This window comes from Pantherophis guttatus, chromosome 1, assembly GCF_059756535.1.
Source record: "Pantherophis guttatus breed Tessera chromosome 1, ASM5975653v1, whole genome shotgun sequence".
Taxonomy (NCBI): Eukaryota; Metazoa; Chordata; class Lepidosauria; order Squamata; family Colubridae; genus Pantherophis; species Pantherophis guttatus.
Window position 1 is genome coordinate 108,347,513 of NC_142063.1, and position 20,886 is coordinate 108,368,398.

The 20,886-nt window shown below is 44.1% G+C and overlaps 2 protein-coding genes across 6 annotated transcripts in view; one reads left to right on the forward strand and one right to left on the reverse strand.

Moving 5' to 3' along the window:
- Positions 1-4,431, forward strand: part of DEAF1 (DEAF1 transcription factor) — a 29,444-nt gene extending 25,013 nt beyond the window's left edge. For 3 of the 5 annotated variants that reach the window (XM_034416801.3, XM_087880643.1, XM_060687747.2), the window contains 2 exons: positions 1,994-2,083; positions 3,886-4,431. In XM_034416801.3, the coding sequence (XP_034272692.1) occupies positions 1,994-2,083; positions 3,886-3,990 (195 nt within the window). In that variant the 3' untranslated portion in view covers positions 3,991-4,431. Of the gene's footprint in view, positions 1-1,993; positions 2,141-3,208; positions 3,311-3,885 lie in introns of all 5 variants that reach the window. The other 2 variants (XM_087880646.1, XM_034416802.3) reach the window with 2 other exon arrangements.
- A 3,380-nt stretch (positions 4,432-7,811) lies between these two features.
- DRD4 (dopamine receptor D4) overlaps positions 7,812-20,886 on the reverse strand; it is a 40,252-nt gene continuing 27,177 nt past the window's right edge. The window contains exon 4 of the mRNA XM_034416800.3: positions 7,812-8,132. Coding sequence (XP_034272691.2) covers positions 7,930-8,132 — 203 coding nt within the window. The 3' untranslated portion in view covers positions 7,812-7,929. The remainder of the gene's footprint in view (positions 8,133-20,886) is intronic.

The following is a 20,886-nucleotide window of genomic DNA, read 5'->3' on the forward strand; positions in this document are numbered from 1 at the left end:
GCCACTGAAATGAAGGAAATCTGTGACATTTGTTGTACTTACTAAGAGCCTTGGTGGAGCAGCAGACTAAAGCACTGTTAAGTAACACCAGCTGCCTGCAATTACTGCAAGTTTAAATCTCCCGAGGCTCAAGGTTGACTCAGCCTTCCATCCTTTCGAGGTAGGTAAAATGAGGACCCAGTTTGTGGGGGCAATAAGCTGACTTTGTCTAAAAAAAAGAACACCGCTTGGGGTGGGGGCGAAAGCCCTACTAAGCAGGTATATACAAAAGTATGAAGGCTATTGCTTAACGCATTGTAAGCCGCCCTGAGTCTCCGGAAAAGGGCGGCATATAAATCAAACCAATAAATAAATAAATACTTCAGTTTGCAGAGAATTTATTGGCAGAAGGTGCAAACAAATTAGATGTTAATCAGTGTGAATCAGTTGGGCCTGAAATGAAGTCTCTGCATTGCATATGGCAGGCCTGTCAAACTGGCAGCCCATGGGCTGGATGCGTCACGCACAGGCCACGCCCATCCCAGCTCAGCAAAGGCAAAAAACGTTGCAATACATCACGATACGTCACGTGACACCATTGAGTTTGATACCCATGGCATATGGTCTCGCTAATGCTTTTGCAGCAGGGCAATTTATTCACAATTCCTTCCTGTACTCACCTTATACAGAGACACCAATCATGCCGAAGTAATGATATGAGTTGCAAGCTAATTGATCTGTAAATCCATCTTCCTCCTCTTCTGTTTTGAATGAGCTGTTTGAGCAGACATGTTAGAAATACAAAACCAAATAGTATTTTCCCAAATTCCCGAGGTTTCCTATCACATTAAATCCGAATATAAGAGATTGATGGTATTAATCATGTAAACTTAAAAGAGGTCTGGCTTATCTTGAGGCCAGTTTCTTAATCTTGTGCTGTTCCATATTTCATTCTCTATCCACCATTCCACATTCTGTTATTAACAATTCACAATCATTAGACTTTAATACATCTTTCCTGCTAGCATGTTTTAACCATAAAACTACTGAGAAATGCCAAATTGCCTATTCTTTTGAAGACTCTTGTTCTTGCCCCAGTGTGAGACAAAAAGTACTAATTGCACTAGTTGCACCCTCATATTTTTTTTTCTGCTGCATGCTTATCGTATATACTTATGACCATTTTAAATTCTCTCCTGTCCGTTTGGATTAGGATGGCCTTTTTTATGGTCTAGTGGTAAGAACTTTGCATTGTGCGATCTCAATTCTTGGGACTTCCGGGAAAGAAAAGGCAAACTGAAGATGGCTTTGCTAAAAAGCAGATGATATTTTAAGGATTTGTTTATAAAGAAGAAATGGGATAGGGGAAGAAGAGATTATTTGTTGTATTTTAAGCAAAGATGAGGTTACTAAAATTGTTTAAATTTTAATTTTTAAAATTGTTGTGAGGAAGGGAGAAGTAATTTCATTTTATATTTCTTTTTTCTTAGTATATTCTTATTTTTTTTCTGTTTTTCTTTTCTGTACCTTCAACATTTCTTTTTCTTTCATTTTTTTACTTTTGTATTTATCATTGTAATTGCAATTTTTAATAAAATTACAATTTAAAAAAAATCTTCTTTTTATAACATAGATTAGTGGCACTCAAAAGTTCCTAGCAATTACAAATGCATATGTGTGTGTGGGATGATAGATGGATGAATGTCTCCTGCTAGTTGTCCTATCTGTTCAGTTTGCTGCAACCATTGTATCAGAGACAAACAGATACTTTCCAGAGTCTGATAATGACATGCCATTTTCTACTTCATATTATCAGTATAAATTTGGGCTGTTTTTGGTTCTTGAAAGAAGTTAGAGAACTTGTTTTAATTGTGAAGAGTGCCCAGTTTCTGTATTATGAGAATTGTACCAGTACATGGGCGGCAGAAATTATATATGATTTCTTTTTTTATGCATCATGTGCAACCTCCTTTTACTTCCATTTAACTTGTATTCTTTGCCTGCAATCTCACAGCAATCCTGTGTAAACTGTGGCCGGGAGGCAATGAATGAATGCACCGGTTGCCATAAAGTCAATTACTGCTCAACGTTCTGTCAACGGAAGGTATCACACCCCTTATGAATACAGTTGTCCTGCAGAGCTGAAGAAGCAAGTGCCCATGTATGATCTAGTACTTTTGAGCAACCAACAATGATTATATTAGGAGTACTAGGTTAGAGCTGCAAAAATCCAACTCTTTAGCAAAGAGTTAAAGAAAACCCCAATTTTTAATCCCATGTAGTGGTTGTTTGGGTTTGTAAACCTTGTCTGTAGACTTTGAATCCCTAGACTACATCAAGAAAGGACTATTTTCCCTTCTAAAAATATGAAGGAGGAAATTTCTCTTGTTTCTATTCCTTTTGGTTTTCACCTTTTGGTATAAAAGCAAAACACGTTTAGAAACATGGGTCTCTCAGTGTCAGAGCAGTGATTGGGTGCCCAAACAATTGGTTCTTTTGGATCCAGAGACAATAAGCAATTTTAAGTTTTATTATTAATTCAAGGAAATAAACTTAAAAGGGTAATATATAAAGCATACGAACCGAGTAAAATGATACCCAACTCTTACAAGCTGTCAGAAGCTCCCTAATAGGAACAGCAGAGATACTCCAAGGGCAGCCATAGTATCCAATTTTATTTATTAAATTCATTTGCCACCCATCTCACCATGAGGCATCTCTGAGCAGCTTACATTACAGTATTAACCAATGCTAAGTTCTGTGCAGAAACTCCCAACAACCATCCCAAGATTTCTATCAAAACCTGGAACCATGATGTCATGGCCCTGCTTCTATGGTCATAAGATTGTAAGACCTGACATTGGCTGGGTGGCCCGTGACTCTGGGATGGTAACTAAAAGTCAGAGAGTTTCACAGATTTGTAGTGAAGATTTCCCACCCCCCTTTTCTCCTTTATTCAGCAAACAAGCAAAAAACAAGCAGGTTAGCTCAGAATAAGCTCTAAACATCTAGACCTTTCTTGATACGAAGAAAAAAAATCAAAATATGTCTTCCTCGGAATAACAATGATCTTCTGCATTGCCACTACAGGGTCTTTTTAATTTGGTAGTATGGTGCTTTGCTGCCATTTACAACTTAGTGCTATTTAATTTTGGATTTCAATAAACGTCTCTTTCAGTTCGATAATTTCATTGGGTGTTCATGCTTCTCCTTTTTCCAACTTGTCTAGGATATGTATTTAAGAAAGATGGAATGTACCAAAGATTTTAGCACCCAATTACTAAGCAAGTTTAGGAATTACTTGGGAGTGCAATTATGTGAGAGTCATTTTGTGTAATGCTTTATTTATTAATAAATAAAATGTGTAATGTTATGTGAGAATGACCTTGGGAGACAAGGCAACAAGATGCAGCCAAGGGAATGATCAGATAAAAGGCAGTTTGGTTCACAGCAAGAATGTGGACTGGGTAAGAGGTTCAAAGAGAGACTTCCTAGTTTGGGGAGCTGCAAAGGAGAAGGGTGGAAAGAGAAGTATTTGCACATTTGCAAATTGATAGCAGCCTTACAGACAGGAAATATGACCGGATGAGTTAATTCTACCTTATTGGAAGGTTACATTAATAGAATATTGCAAGTCTGAAAATACTTCTCTGCCCTCCCCCACAGCTCCCCAAAAGCTAGGGAGGGTCTCTTCTACATCTCTTGCCCCACCCACATTCCTGCTACTGGCTAAGCTGCCTTTTATTGGACTGTTCCCTTGGCTGCATGATCTTGCCCTGTCTCCTAAGGTCATTCCCACATACCATTATGTAACGGTAGCATTCCCTGCCCCTGCTGTATGTTGCTGTACTTTTACTTTATTCAATAATTGCTTTCGATTCAGTCTTTTTTTGTGCTCATTTTCAGGATTGGAAAGACCATCAGCATATGTGTGGGCAGTCAACCGCAGTAACTGTTCAGACAGAAGAAGATCATGATACAGATAACGTGATTGAAAAAGTTATTGTCTAAAACCTCCTTTCTTCCAATTTCATGGATTGTGTGGTGCAGTAGACTGGCTGGACCAGCAATTCTTCTGTGAAGTTCTGTGATAAGCAAAATAAAATATAAATAAAACTCTTCACCGAGATGGCGAAGGCATAGTATTACTTGCATGTTGCTGGCCAACATATGAATTTTCTCTAACCAAGCAAAAAATTAAACCTTAAGGGGACAAGAGCATCAAGGAGCTCCACTGTTTTAAGGGAACTTCGGAAGCTGATGGATCTTTACAAGCTTTTCTACAAAGCTGCTATAAAACAAATGGGTATATTCAGCTGTTGCCTCCTGCTGCTCTGATGGATTATGGGAATTCTTTGAAGTATTTTGAAAATGTTATTTAAAGCAGCTTCTGGGTCTGCATCCTTTTAAGATTCCTCTGATGAAGTTTCAATAAAGATTATAACAGCAAAAGGTCTTTGTGATTCTTGTTCAAATATGAAGCAGTTCTACTTTTCAGTAAATTTAGTTTCCTGACGTGTATTAAATCTTAACTAAAACACATATGGAATCTGATTCTATTAATCAGATTCAGGGTATCTTCGAGACCGCCTTCTACCGCATAACTCCCAATGACCGGTAAGATCCCACAGAGTTGGTCTCCTCCGGGTCCCGTCAGCTAAACAATGTGGCTGGCAGGCCCGCGGGGGAGAGCCTTCTCTGTGGCTGCCCCAGCTCTCTGGAACCACTTACCTCCTGAGGTCTGGACCATCCCCACCCTATTGGCCTTCCGAAAAGCAGTGAAGACCTGGCTTTTCTGGCAGGCCTGGGGCCGTTGATCTCGCTCTTGTGATCCGGCGAGATCCGGCCATGAATGGTGTGAATTAGTTTTAATGTTTTTAATATTTTTAATTTTAAAATGTTTTTTATAATGATTTTAAATGCATTGTGAGCCGCCCTGAGTCTTCGGAGAGGGGCGGCATACAAATTGAATTGATAAATATTTATTTATTTATTTATCAAATTTCTATACCGCCCTACTCCCGGAGGACTCAGGGCGGTAAACAGCCAAGATAAAATACAGATAATACAAACATTAAAAGTCCCTTAAAATTATTAAATATTTTGGCCGAAACACAGATTAAAACACCCAATTTATAAAACAAATCAAACGATTTAAAAAATTTAAAAGGGAGAGTTAGGCCATTATTACATTATTACATTAACAAATAATGTAAAAGTTCTCCAATACGGTAAAAATTCTTTACAATGCCCACAGTGCTGGAAGCATTATGAACCTTTTGTAGTTGTTACATTGATAATGTGGAATATATGAATACCTATAGAGAATAATTATTCAATAATTAGATTAGTATTGCAGGAAAATTCAAAGCTGAAATCTCCCTTGTTGAGTTCAACATTCATACCCATATGGTCTTCTTTGTAAACATACAGAACTGTTTGGACCTTCCCTTCTTTCAATAATTTTTAGATACCTTTCTCTCCTCAGATTTTGTTGTGGTCTTCCAGCAAAGTAGCAGGACCCTGCTTTGTTACTCAAGATCAACCCAGATCAAGTAGATGCTGTTACTTGCTGGACCTATTAAAACAGGAGTCTTCAACTCCAAGCCTTGAGCCATTTAGAACTGAGCTGCAGAAGTGGCGGGCAAGCACATACATGCATGCTCCATTTGCATGAATGGCTGGCATGCTTGCCCTCTGCTCGAGCAAATGAAGCTGCGCATGCACATATTTGCCCACGCTCGCATGGAACCATCCCCTCTCCTCCACCCGCTGGCCCAGAAAGCCGAAAAGGTTGGGGAACTCTGTACTAAATAATTACACTAACTGTCCATGGTCCTGAACCCTGTAGACTTCAAACTACAATCCTGTTATTCTGCTAGACTTTCTTAACAATCTACCACAATACAGAGTGGCATAAATAGCATTTTAACATTACTGAATTGACTGCTATTCCAGTAAAATGGTAGAATTTGTCCTATTGAGAAATGAAATAGCAACAATTGTACTTATTTGTCAGTCACATGCCACTAAGGACATGTAATTAAATCACAGCTGATTGCAAGAATACATAGGTAAATTACACTGTGGAATACTGTAAATCAGAAGCAATATAGAAAAAGTATTGAAGCTTTTGAACAGTGGTATTGTATGTAGAAGAGTTGAAAACTGGATATCCAAGAAAACAAATAAATGGATCATAGAACAAATTAATCCAAAATTCTCACTCAAGGCACATGTGATCAGGCTCAAATTATCATATGTGAAACGTGAAGAGCCAGTTCTCTTGAAAAGTCCTTAATGTTTGGTTAGGTGGAAAGGAAAAGAAGAGAATGACCAATAAGATGAATGTACTTGATTACAATGGTGATGGGGCACAGTTGGCAGATCTGAAGAGTCAGGTTGGAATAATCCTGGAGAAAGTCTATGTGGTTGTTAAGAGCTGACATTAACGTGATGATGCTTAAGCAATTTAAAACATCAGATTTGGTAAATTGATGGAATCAAAACAGTAATTTCCATCCAACATCATACGAATCTTTTTTCTTTTTCATCTTCTGTCTCAAATCTTGTTCCAGGGGGTCCATCAATTATCTAGGATTTCTTTGGAAGACATGCAGTCAAACAGGACATAAGTCCTTCAAGGCACCTTTTCTGCTGTTGGAAGAATGGTATGGCTGTTTTCTTATAATTTTGATTTTCATACTTCTGATTATATAGATGAAAAAAATATCTCGGACATCTTTCTGGAACTCAGTGATCAAATCATTAAACATTTGCACCACGTTTACAGCTTTCTGTTTGTGCTGCCAAAAATAAAAGCAAAGGTGCAACTGTGTATTTCGTCAGCATCTCACTTGAGGAGAGAGAATCTTATATCCTAGCAAGAAGACTAATTTTGAAAATAGCACTTCTTGAGTGTTAAAAATCACAATAGATTTAAAAAAAAAGTACTGGTTTTAAGCCAAGAAGAAGAAAAAACTTTATAGAGATATTGATGCTATTTTGTGGAAAGTGTTTCTGGCCAATCACAGAAATGTGTTTATAGATCAATCATGTGTGTAAGCAACAACACAGATAAATATAATAGCTCTAAATGTCTACCTAAGCAAACGGAGGTATGAGAAGACTTGTTTCAATGCAATGTTGGTAAATGTCATCATGATGGATTTTGTAAATGTAGCAAATATATATTTTCAGACATATATTTGCCATGCTATAGTCAGATTAAATTATCCTCATCAGCATAATGGTTTTCTGATCCCATGGTACATAGAGCGTGATCAAATTGATTATGCATCTTATCCATGCCTTTGACATTGAGCAGCACTCTCTGAGCCAGCGAAATGCACAAACTATTATAGCTATGACAAGCATGGTCGTTTTTCCAGCCCTATCTCTGTTTTCTCAGTTTCTAACTCATCACATCCTTTGCCAAAGATTCTAGGCATTAAACATCTTCTGATGGTTAATTATTTTTACAAGTGAGGTGGGGGGGGAACCCTAGACTCTATCAGAGCCATCAAAACATGTATAAATTCTTACAGCATCACTCAGGAGATACATCTACATTTCTTTGGGGGAAAATGCTGTCATTATTGTGGGACAACCATCACAAATGCTTTTCTGAATAAATGTTCTGCTTGAATGGAGGACAGATGGCAAACCCCAAACGGAGTATTTTTCTCAGTCAATTTAGAAGATTATCATGAAGTCTAACAAACAATGCATTGGCTTCAGGCCATTTTTGCATTCTCACCAAATATGAAGGAACTGCTGTCTAGAAAGCAGTATTTTTATCAAGTGAAAAAAAATTGAAGCACACAACTATGTAATAAGAAATAAAGCTTTATTAAACTATACAAAGTCAATAATTGGTCTGGCTCTTTCCCCAGTGTAATATACTCTCCTTTCTTCTTGGTTCAGTTCTAGACAAAGAATCCAGCAGGATTAGCAGAAGATGTGCAAAACTTTGCGGAAGTAATTCCTAAATTCAGTGTTGAAGATTGTGTAGATGATAGGGTTGAGGGCACTGTTGACATAACCCAGCCATGTGACAATACTGATTACTTGGCCAGACCTGATACAGGACTCACAGAGAGCTCTGGTTATGTGCACCACAAAGAAAGGAGTCCAACAGAAAAGGAAAGCACCTTTGAAAAAGAGAGAGGGGAAAAATGAGCCAGTTCTTCCTTGCGTATGTCTTATTTTCTCAAAAGTAAACATGTCAATTTTGAACAGTGGCATGTACAGTACATTTTTTAAAAAATGAGGGAGGAAAAAAATCCATCAAGGTTACCTTTTAATAATGTGAGGTTGCCATTTCTGCTCTGCCTAAATTCTTTGCATTTAAGAATGCTGAAATATATTTAATTTCCCCGTTCTTGCTGCATCTGGTGTCCAGTTTAAATGTACCTAGCATTAGCTGAATGAAACACCAGCAGACACCTCCTACATCAGTTTGTATATAAATTCAAGGTCCCTTGGAATGCATATTTATTAAAATGGATACTTGCATATCTATTAACATATTAATTGATGCACTAGGACCTTAGGGATCCTGGGGTCAGGAAGATACAGTGCAGCTGGTGCGTAAGTGCTGTCCGTGTAGGCTCTAGTAGCATCTGCATTTACCTCGCTGGAATCTTAGGAAACAGATCTTTCTGCAAAAGCTGAAACAAGGCACACAAGGTGGTTGGTCAGGTTTTTCTGCAATGCAAAAACATCTTGCCAAACTGGGCTACTAGAAACTATTTCTGGGACCCCAAAATGCAGAATATACCTAGAAAGTACTCTTAAGTTTCACTATATTTTGCTGATCTTGAAGGGCACTTCACGGGTTAAAACCAGAAGGGTCAACATATTCCAACATATGTGCCAGGTTAAACACAATATCATTAAATAGAAGCACATGAGAAGCAGAGAGGCCTCACAATAAGGAGGGAACGGACGTTGCTTACCTGAACGTCCCTTCTCGACGCGCAGCTGGAGAATCCAAAGCTTCGGGTAGTTCAGTAGTTGGGTAGCCTACACTGAGTGTGCTCCTTTAAGAAATTTCTCTTCAGACACGCCCACTTGCTCAACAGAGTCCCAGTTTTGTTCACGAAGTAAGGAGCAGTAGAGCGTAAGAAGGGTTCAGCAGCCAAGCTGGGTGGGTTGGATTCTCCAGCTGCGCGTCGAGAAGGGACGTTCAGGTAAGCAACGTCCGTTCTCCAATGCGCAGCTTGGAGAATCCAAAGCTTCGGGATTTACCCAAGCAAGTTTATACAGGGAGGGTGACTGGCTGCTGCGCATCGTCTGAAGAGTTGCATACAGCTTGGAGCACCCGACGGCCAAAGGATGCCTCTGCCGAGGCAAAGGAGTCCACCTTGTAGTGCCGGATGAAGGGATTCAAGGATGACCAGGTGGCCGCTCTGCAGATGTCAGAGATGGAGGCATTAGTGGCCCAGGCGGCCGTTGTGGCGGCGCTCCTGGTAGAATGTGGAAGAATCCTCTGTGGAATTGGTCTGTTCCGAGCTGAATAAGCCTTGGAGATGCAGGACTTAATCCACCTCCCAATGGTTGTGGAGGATACCTTCCGGCCCTGGAGGAGGGCAGAAAGGAAACGAAGAGCGATTCTGATTTCCGGAAATGCTGTGTTCCTTTAATATATCTGCGCAGGGCCCGTCGGACATCTAAGAGGTGCCAGTCTGCTTCCCGAGGATGTCGAGGATCGGGGCAGAAGTCCGGAAGGATTAATTCCTGGGCTCGATGGAATGTTGAATTTACTTTAGGCAGGAATGAGGGGTCTAGTCTTAGTACCACACGATTTGTATGGAAGATACAAAGGTCGCTTCTCACCGACAGTGCAGCTAGTTCGGATACCCGGCGAGCCGAAGTAATCGCGACCAGAAACGCCACCTTAAGAGTCAGAAAGCGGAGGCTGATGGAGGCGAGAGGCTCAAAAGGGGGGTGCATGAGGGCTTGAAGGACCAGGGACAAATCCCAGGTCGGGTATCGATGTATAACAGGAGGACGCAGGTTGGATGCCCCTCGCAGAAAGTCGCGAATCGTAGGGTCTTGGGAGAGAGGAAGCCTTGCAGAAGTCGAAAGGACTGTACTAAGTGCAGCAACTTGGCGACGAAGAGTGTTAGGCGCAAAGTGCTTGTCCATGCCCCGCTGAAGGAATCCCAGCACTTCGGGGACAGAAGCAGACGTTGGATCCAGGTGGGATTTAGCGCACCAGGAGCAGAAGGAGTTCCAGGTTGCGTTATAAATGCGGCATGTTGACGGCCGTCTTGACGCCTGAATCGTGGGGATTGCATCGCTAGGCACATTGGCTCTCCTTAGCAAGATCCGTTCAAGCGCCAGGCGGTCAACTGCAACCACTGCGGGTCTGGGTGCAGAATGACCCCCTGGCTGAGGATGATCCTGTCCGCTGGAATCCTCCACGGCTGAGTCACCGACAGGTCCATCAGATCCGCAAACCAGGACCTCCGAGGCCAGTAGGGTGCGACCAGGACGACGTCTGCCCTGTCTGCTATTATCCTGCGGATCAGACGAGGAAGGAGCGGTAGAGGGGGAAAGGCATAGAGGAGACCCCTGGGCCAGGGAGAGGCGAGGGCGTCGACTCCCTCCGCCTGAGGGCACCGGTACCGGGAGAAGAACCTGGGGAGGTGAGTGTTGTTGCGGCTGGCAAATAGATCGATTAGAGGTGTGCCGAATCTGCGGACGATCTCGGCGAACAGCTCTGGGTGAAGTCGCCATTCGGCGTGGTCCAAGTGTTGTCTGCTGAGCCAGTCCGCTGTGATGTTCGTGGTCCCGGCGATGTGCTCCGCCACAAGGGACAGGACGTGCGTCTCCGCCCAGATCAGCAGTAGGGTCGTTTCCTCCATCAATGGACCCGAGCGAGTCCCCCCCTGGCGGTTCACGTGCGCCTTCGCTGTTACATTGTCCGTGCGTATTAGGACATGGTGCCCCGACACAATCCGCTGGAACCGTTGGAGGGAGAGGCGGATCGCACGGAGTTCCAACCAATTGATCCCGTTGAGGCTCTCCTCTGCTGACCACGTTCCCTGGGCAACGTGGGATAAAAGATGACCTCCCCATCCCGTCAGGCTGGCGTCCGTTGTCACCACCAGGCGCTGTAGATTCTGGAAGTAGCTGCCCTGATGTAGACTCTGGGAGGACCACCAGAGGAGAGACCTTGAGACCTCCGGCGGGAGGGAAACTTGTGTGGAAGAGTTGCTTCTCCTGGCTCTCTGAAAGGGGAGGAGGAACCATTGGAGCTGGCGTGAATGGAACCTCGCCCAAGGTACGACAGACAGGCAGGAAATCATTTTGCCGAGCAGGCGGGACAGGAGCAGCAAGGTCACCTTCCGAGAGGAGAGGACCTGGGATGTTAACGACTGGAGACTGGAACACCGGTCCGTTGACAGGAACACCTGGCCCCTTACGGAATCTATTATTGTCCCTAGGTGAAGGATGCGAGTAGTGGGCTGCAGTTGGCTCTTCGGAATGTTGAGGGAGAAGCCATGATGACGAAGGCAGCGACACACCACTTCTAGGTCTCGGGATGCTCGGGCCGGAGAAGGGGAGAGCACCAGGATATCGTCCAAGTAGCAGTGGAGCCGGACCGGATGTTGACGTAGGTGGGCCGCCACTGCTGCCAGGAGCTTTGTAAAGGTCCTTGGGGCGGAGGAGAGGCCGAAGGGCATTGCTCTGTATTGGTAATGCCTGTTGTTGTAGGCGAAGCGTAGAAAACGACGATGGGACAGTCGTATGGGTACGTGGAGGTACGCCTCTTTCAAATCTATAGAGGTCATCCAGTCCGATGGTCGAATGGAAGCCAGAATTGATCGGAGGGACTCCATTTTGAATTGATGATATACTATAAATTCGTTCAGCCTCTTGAGATCTAGGATGCCCCTGTGACCCCCGGATGATTTGGGGACCAGGAAGAAAATTGAATAGAAGCCGGTCCCGCGATGATGGTGGGGAACCGGTTCGATGGCTTGAATTTGAAGCAGGTGATGGATCTCTGCCTCCATAAGCTGGCGCTTGTCCAGGTTGGGAGAAATAGGGCATTGGACAAAGTGCGAGGGAGGTCTGGAGCGGAACTCCAGGGTAAGGCCAAGACGGATTGTCTGGAGCACCCAGGCGTCCGACGTCGAGATCTCCCACTGGGGAAGAAAATGAGTCAGACGGCCGCCAATGGGAAGATGGATGTAGTCACTTCCCTCTTCTAAAGTTACGGGATCCCGTACCTCGAAAGGGCCGTTTGGGTGCTGGGGCCTTTCGACCACGGTCTCTGAAGGAGGGTCGATCGAAGGGACGGTCGAATCCTTGAGAATAGGGCCTTGAGGAGAAGGACCCCGAAGGGCCGGAGTCGCTCCGAAAGGGCTGCCTGGTGAAGTAGGACGATGGTCTACGATCTGCCCTCTTATACGAGGATGGCATCACCTTCCGTTTATCCTTGTCCTCGACAAGGATGGGGTCTAAGGCCTCTCCAAAAAGACGGGAACCCTTATATGGAGTTGAAGCGAGGCGCCACCTAGACTTGGCGTCAGCTCTCCAATTTTTAAGCCATAATAGATGGCGAGATGTGACGGATGACACCAGGGCGCGCGAAGCGAACTTCGCGGCATTGAGCGAAGCGTCTGCCGTATATTCAGTAGCCGCCACCAGTTTGTTGACGTCTTGGCGGAGGCGTGAATCCGCCGGGGGAAGGCGCTCGTGAAGTTGGCGGAGCCAGATTAAGCAGGCACGGCTGAAGAAGGAAGCTGAGGTGGCCGCCCTAACCGCCCAGGCGGCCGCGTTGTGAGTACGACGGAAGTTAAACTCAGCTTTTCGGTCCTCTGAACGCAAACCGTCGGCGACATCGTTGGAGATTACAGAGGAAGCCGTCAGATTGGCCACTGGCGCGTCTACAGTCGGTAACTGAAGGAGATCTTGGAGATTAGGCGCCGAACAATAAAGCTTTTTGTCTAGCCCCGAAGGAGCGGGCAGGGAGGAGGGCGTGGTCCAGGATCGTTGGACCACCTCAGAAAAAAGCTGTGGGCATGGAATAAAGTCCGCTTGCGTCTTAGGCGCCGTAAACAAGGCCTCATGTTGTTGCGAGGTACCGGGCTGATCAACTTGAGAGACTGGGTCAGCCATATTTGTGGCCAACTTGGCCTTGCGCAGGAGCGATTTGAACAGCGTGGGTCGAAAGAGCCCAGAGAAGGCTGGCTTTTCAGGTGGCATATCTGCATCATCAGATAAGTCCATATCCGACGGGTCGCACTCACCCTCCTCCGAAGAAGACTCCTCGCGGTGACCATGGTCCAGATACAGCTCGGACCCATGCGTCATAGCCTGATACTGGGTAGGGACCTGTTGAGAGTCCCGGGCCAGAGGAGGAGGAGGAAATCGTGGCTGAGGCCAAGCCCCATATGGTGCAGCATGTTGGGAAGTTGCTGCCAGTGTCCTGGTAACCGTGTCAGAGATGATCCGCTGAATATCATACTGAGGAGGTGGAGGGGCTGTCTCCGCGGCGCGCAAACCCGCAGCCGTGGGAGTAAAGGTAGCCTCAGGCTGAGACCGCCGAGGAAGAGTGGCATTGTAGGAGAGGTCCACTGGTTCCATGCAGTGTGTTGATAGCGCCTCAGGGAAAACCTCCATGTTTGGCATCTGATACAACGGTTGCAGAGGTTGTTGAGGAGACTGATGGGCGGGCTGGACAGTAGCTTCGACAACGGGCGAAAGCGAAACTGGTAAGTGTGTGAATGCAGCCCGAGTTGACAGGCTGCGCGCTTTCTCGAACTGACGCTCCAGAGCCTTGTGTCTCCTGGAGGCGTCCTTGTCTGCAGCTGATGAGTGTTTTGACTTTTTAGAGCATGGAGCAGCCGACGAAGACGAATGTGTAGCGCGTTTTCGGGAGCTTTTACGCCGCTTGGCCGGTTCATGAAGGCGCTCGGGAGAACTGTTGTTGTCCTCCAGATCCGAGGAGAGAGCACGTTCGGCCATGTTGAAAACTATGCTTTCTTTTCTGTCTCTCTCTCTCTCCCCATTTTTTTTTTTTTTTTTTTTTTAGAAGGGAAGAGGGGGAAGGTCAAGTAAGTAATTAATTTTGTTTTATGTAGATATATACAAGATATGGTTATTTTTTTTTTTATTTTTTTTTTTTTTTTTTACAGGAAGCAGTTGAGGATCGAAGGATTACATGTACATAGCCAAAAGGCTAGCAGGTAAGTCCAGGAACAAAGTTGGGGGGGGCGGGTTTGGAGTAGTAGTAAAGAACTAGCCGATTGCTCCACAGAGGCAGGCTAGTTAGGTCACCCAATGCAGTAGAATAGAAGATTTGCCTCCAGGGACCAACTGCGCATGCGTGAGGCTGTTGCCAGGCAGAAAATTACAGCCGTTGCAATTCTTCTCCTTCAGGCCCTTAAAATGGCGCCGAACAGGGTAGCAGGCCTAGGGTGACCGTGAGGGTCAGAAGAGCTGTTCCCCCACGGAACTGTCCTTGAACGGGCGATGAATTCGGCCAGGCAAGAGTCCAAGGCCGTCAGGAAGACTTCTTATGGGGGGAAAACCAAGGAGCGCGAGCTGCCGCTAAGCGCAGCTCCCAGCGCTGAGGCGGCTAAAAAGGGCGCGCACTTTGAAGCAGTTCAAGCGCCGCCGCCTTTGAGCCTCAAGCAGTCTATAATGCAGGAGGGGGCAGCCGAAGGCTCAGAAGCCTTCCCCCTGCTGCTTAATTGCCGGAGAGGGCTCCGTCGGATAAGGGGCGGACGAGGGACGCTCCGGCGCTCGAGAAAGGCTTCAAATGTGAAAGCGTCCGTGGGGGGGGGCAGCAACACGATCCGTCCGAGAGTGATGGCGTGCGATCACTCACAAGTGATCCGGACGCCAGGAGAGAGAGAGAGAGACGCCGCTGAGCGCAGGGCGTCAATCTCAAGCCGCCAATTTAAATGCAGTCCGGTCTGTCAGGGCGTAATTTCTAGCAGTTAAGCAGAGAAATTTTCAGACAGTGTCACAGGCTCAACTGAGTGAACTAAACTGGGACTCTGTTGAGCAAGTGGGCGTGTCTGAAGAGAAATTTCTTAAAGGAGCACACTCAGTGTAGGCTACCCAACTACTGAACTACCCGAAGCTTTGGATTCTCCAAGCTGCGCGTTGGAGAATAGTTACCTCTTCTCCAGCAGATGACTGGCTAAAGCGAGTTAAGCAGGTGGGTGTTGACTGGCAAGGGATGGGTAGAAAGTGTATTTATGGGCCTCTGGCATCTACGAGCCTCTTCCTGTGATGAAATGTAATAAGGAGATGGATTCCCAGGAGAGAGGAAGCACATTCCAGATGACTAAGAGGCAACTCAGTCTGGATGTTGTGCGAAAGAGGGTGAAGACAGTCCCTCCCTAATAGTTTACAGAATATATTGTAGGTGCAGGTAGCAGAGTCCTCAATCTGGCAAGATTTTGTCTATAGGCTTGAAAACAATAAAGAACTCGGCTCAGAAGAATCACCATGTGTCAATTTTAGGTCTGACCTGCCACTCTCAATAACTTTGCTTGCTCTTTATCATACCATCTGTTGTTCCACCTTTGCTTCACTTCCAGAGCATGCTCCATCTTCAGTGGGCAGTTTGGGGGAAGGGGAGCATTTTATCTCTAAAGAAAAGTACTATCTTTCTCAAGCCTCCAGGGATACCCCAAATCAGCAGATAACTTTCCTGTTACGCACCAAACGTGCATGCAATCCCAGTGGAAGTCCTAATTCTGTGTTGTGGTCTGCCAGCAGCCTGCGGAGCTGGCAGCAGAGTCAGACAGTAAGGAGACTGGGGAGGAACATGGGCCAGTCCTGGAGTCTGGGGAAGGCTCGGATGAGGGCTCTGCGTTGGAAGCAGAGATGGGGCCAGGGCCATCTGGGAGTTATGTGCAGATTCCAGAGCCTCCAGAGTCGGACATCAGAGAGGCAGAGGAACAGGGGGAGCCTGTTCCTAGTGTGCGCATACGCAGAGCTGTCAGAAGGCAAGAACAGTTAAAACAAAAGGGACAATTTAGGAGTAAGGCTTGGAGTTGATTGGCCCCTCCCATAAAACATAAAGGAAGAGCAAAGGCACATGGGCCTTTGCAGGAAGCAAGGTTGCGAAGCTCCATTTTTTATTCTGTTTCCATATGACCTTGCCAAGATACTTGCCAATTAGGTCTTTGGCAGCGTGTCAAAGAAGATAAAGGAAGCCTAGGTCAGAACAGTCTGTGTGAGATCTCAGGGAAATCTCAGTTCTTGAGCATTCAAGAAACGCTGCCTGGTTGTCTTCCTGTAGCTGCTACAGGGCATGCCAAGAAGGTAAGAGAGGAAGAGCCTGGCCTTATTGGAAAATTGACTTTCCTCCCTGGCGGGACGTTGCAAAGCAGCTGGAGGCTCTTGCTTTGGCAGCACTTTGTAGGAAATAGCACAAATCATTTTGAATTCTGCGGTTGCAAGCACATCCCTCAATTTATACAAAGCTCAGCAGAGCACTTCTAAAAACTCATTTGTTTTATTCTTCAGTTACCTTGTTTAATTAGATGTGGATCCTCTTTTCTTGCTTGATATAGGACCCAGCGATCCTTGGGTTGTTTGGGGACAATTTTTAAAAAATCAGTGAAAATCATATTTTTGAAAGGAATAAAGGAGTGTATGTATGGAGGATTCGGCCTTAAATTGAATGTTAGTTTTCATGGTATTTCTCTTTTTAATCTGTCTCTGTAGCTGGATGGGTGGGGAATTATGGTGTTGCCGATTCTGGAAAGATGTAGACCCAGTTCTCAACATGGAAAGTAAAAATCTGAAATCATAGTAACTTGCAGTAATATTGAGTCAAGGGGGAAAAGGTGATTTGCAGCTTAAATGGACACACTTATTGTACTTCTTAGTGTTTCTTTTTTTAATCAAACACATCTTTTACTGCGATCACATGGTTGCTTCTTTGCCAAATTACCAAGAATGCAACATATGTGTATACACTGGCAACCTGAGTATGCGTACATAGGCTACTGGGGGTTAAGTCATATTGACACCACACACACAGACACACATATGGTCCATTCTTACATACTATGTATGTCATAGTTTCTGCATTATAATGCATGTTCCACTTCCCTACCTTCAACACTTATATTCACCCATGTGTACTCTGAATATCCTTCGCTTTTGCATCTGGATTTCTGCAAGCTCTAAACAGCATATCCAGGGAAGACAGCAGAGCATTTTTCAAATGCAATTCTTCCAAAGGGAGGCTCTGGTGTGGAAATGATTGTAAGGAGCTGGAGACCTTTAATGTTGCTAATATTCAGCTATAAAGTGGTTAATACATCATCTAATTTTCATTAAGATGCAAAAACAGGCTGGATGTACTCCGATCCACAACCACAAATGGCTTATCCAGGCTTTTGCTGCAATGGAATGATTGTGCAGTGAGCGAGCCACTACAGAGGCATCTCTTTTCACCAGGGGTGGGTTCTAAATTTTTTTACTACCGGTTCTGTAGGCGTGGCTTATTTTGTGGGCGTGGCTTGATGGTCATGTGACAATTATCTAGGATTTAGCAGAGGTACTGGTCTACCAGGCTTTTAACTGCTTGCAGAGCTGTACCGATCTACCCATTTATTTTTGCAGGCACTGATCTACTCATGTATTTTTGCAGCCACTGGTCTACCCATTTATTTTTGCAGGCACCGGTCTACTCATTTGTTTTCTTTTAACACTGATCAGCTGTAGGGCGGCCCTTTGAAGCTCCGTGGCAAGAGTTTAAACAGTTTTTTTTCCCTCTAGCCATCAGCTGGGACTCAGGAGGCAGCAATAGATTGGGGGTGGGGCCAAATAAAAGATAAGAATAACACGGGGTGTGTGTGGGGGGGGGCAGAATCGGTTCGGTGACGTCATATCATCACCGCTACCGGCTCCGTGGAACCGGGAGGAACCCACCACTGCTTTTCACGGACCTGAGTGCAAAACACCGAAGAAAAGAGCAAAAGCATCTCTTTTTCATAACAGTTCTTATATTTGGTCCTTCCTCCTTCAGCATCACATCTCCAGATCTGCAAAACCTAGCCTGCTTTCTGACCGGGGAAAGCAAATTCTTGTAAGAAGCTCTATTGCCAAAGTTCCAAAATTAAAATGGCATTTTCATATGCAGCAGAAGCCCTTTTCCATTCACAGCTCTGCTCTTTAACTGAACTGAATGTGGCTGACAAAATCTTGGCTGCATAAATCCAGAATATTTCTAGATGGCAGTAAGAAAGAAAACTAGAAGTTATTGGTCAAAATGGTTAGTCACTCTCTGTTGGTTGTCCAACATATAGGCAGTCCTCAACTTACGACCACAATTGAGCCCAACATTTATGTTGCTAAGTGAGGCATTTGTTAAGTGAGCTGTGTCCCATTTTACAACCTTTCTTGCCACAGTTGTTAAGTGAATCACAATAGTCGTTAAAGTTAGTAACACAGTTTTTAAAAGAATTTGGTTTCCCCATTGACTTTACTGGTCAGAAGGTTGCAAAAGGTGATCACATGATCTTGGGACACTGCAACCGTCATAAATATGAATCAGTTGCCAACTATCTGCATTTTGATCATGCGATTATGGGGATGCTGCAACGATCGTGTGAAAAATGGTCATAAATCACTTTTTTCAGTGACATTGTAACTTTGAATGGTCACTAAATGAACTGAGGTAAATTGAGGATTCCTGTATTCTGTGTTCTCCTGTACTGTATATCAAAGGGAATCCTGAACTTTTGTTCGATCATTGAATCAGACTGCTTCTCCGGGGAGTCTGATATAAGGAGGATTTGGCAAGTCAAGCAATTTAAAGAAAAAGAACAGGAGAGGAAAAATAAAATTCACTGTGTAGATTTTAAGTTGTTGCAAATCCTCCTGAAAATGAGTGGAATCTGTTTCCCAGTGCCTATGCTGCTTCTACAGAAATTTGGAACATGTTGAGAATAAGATATTACAGCATAAAGTCAGCTACGTAAAGGTGAAAATTAACATAACTCATGGTTCTGTACTTTCATTTTAAAAAAGAGAGAGAAGGATCTAAAGTTCTTATTGTTTTCTCCTTTGTCCATTCTTAGCAAATAAAAAGCCCAGTTGTTCTGCTACTCCTCAATGCAGTTTGAAATCTCTATATAGCTTGAATGACACAATCAGTTCATAAGCAGAATATTATACAGGACTGAGATCCCTGATTTTTCTTTTTTCTTTTTCTCCAGAGAACAATGTGCCAAAACCTGCAGGGGAAATTTGGTTAGATCCCAGAGGAGTTAAGTCCAACTAGAATGTCTGAAAAAGTTACTTGGTGAAAAAAATCCTACTGCCTTTTCAGATTATCCTCAAAAGATCAATAAATTAAGGAAGGACTAATTAACTAATCAGACCAACTGGGCATCTAGCATAGATGGGAAAACTTGTTTATCTGAATTGAGATGTCTGAACAACTATGGGTGCCCAACTATGGGTGCCTAAAGAAAAAAGTCTGTAGCTTCAGGCCCTCTCCTGGGTTTGACCCTACTGGGACAGAAAATGTTGACTGCCAAGGTGTCTTTTATGAGCTAGCTTCATCTCTGTTTCAAGAATGTGAACACTCACCTCCAATCGGTTCCTCTCAGCTTCTGATACATAGGAACTTAAGCAGTGAACTGCTGGATCAGGCCTATCTAGTCCAGCGGTCAGTTCTCACAATCGCCAACCAACTGCACAAAAACTAGGACTAAGCAAAATCTGAAATGTCATCTGCTTGTCATTTTTATACTCACTCATATTTGTTTACTACAGATAGTCCTCGATTTACAACCGTTCGTTTAGAGAGCTTCATTCAGAGTTACAACGGCACTGAAAAATGTGACTTAGGACCATTTTTCATAGGTATGATCTCTGCAGCATCCCCGTGGCCACATGATCAAAATTCAGATGCTTGGCAACTGGTTCATTTTTATAACCATTGCTGTGTCCCAAGGTCATGTGATCACCATTTGCGAACTTCTGACAATCAAAGTCAATGGGGAAGCCAGATTCACTTAACAACCGAGTTACAAACTTATCAACTGCAGTAATTCACTTAACAATTGGGGCAAGAAAGGTAATAAAATAGGGCAAAACTCGCTTAACAATTGTCTGACTTTAACAACAAAAATTTTGGGCTCAATTGTGGTCATCAGTCAAGGATTACCTGTACTATCCTTTGGAATTGCTCTGGTGCATTAACAATAAATCCCAGAAAATCCATTTCCATTAATGCCTAATTCAATCCATGATAATACAGTTGTTTCCAGAATTATTTGGCAGCCTGATAGGATGAGGCTATTGTGGTCAATAGCCTCACCCTACCAAGCTGTTGAACAATTCTTCCTACTTCCATTTTGAAGAACATTTTTGCCTCACTCTATAAGTCTCCTAAAAAACGCCATTTTATTGGACTTTTTCCTACTAAAAACAGAGAATCTTTGCATGGTACCATTTTTACTCTTCAATCCCTCCAAACCATTATGAAGCTATAGCAAAAGTATAATAAATGTCTTAGTGTGGGAATGTGGTAGTGGAACAAGATTTGGGTCTTTTAGCGGGAAAGCTGGCACTTAGCAGCCCAACTATACAGGGGTGAGGAATGGGTGCCTGTGTGTACAGTACAAACACACACGTATACTATGAAGGGAGTTTCAGAGGACTCAGTCTTCCGAGGATGATCAGATGTGCAACACTCACTTCGTCCTTTTGGAATTATCTCTCTAGTCAGCCACTAAAGTGCAATTAAGAGACACAAAATGAGGAACAAAAAAAGCCAGTTTCTGTGTCATGCTGTACTTATCAGAATGCCAAATGTCTCTCTCTATGCATCACTGTATCCTATTTTTTTTTATACCCTGGTTTTACAGATGTCTTGATCTGAAATTGAACTGTCTGATGGTTTAC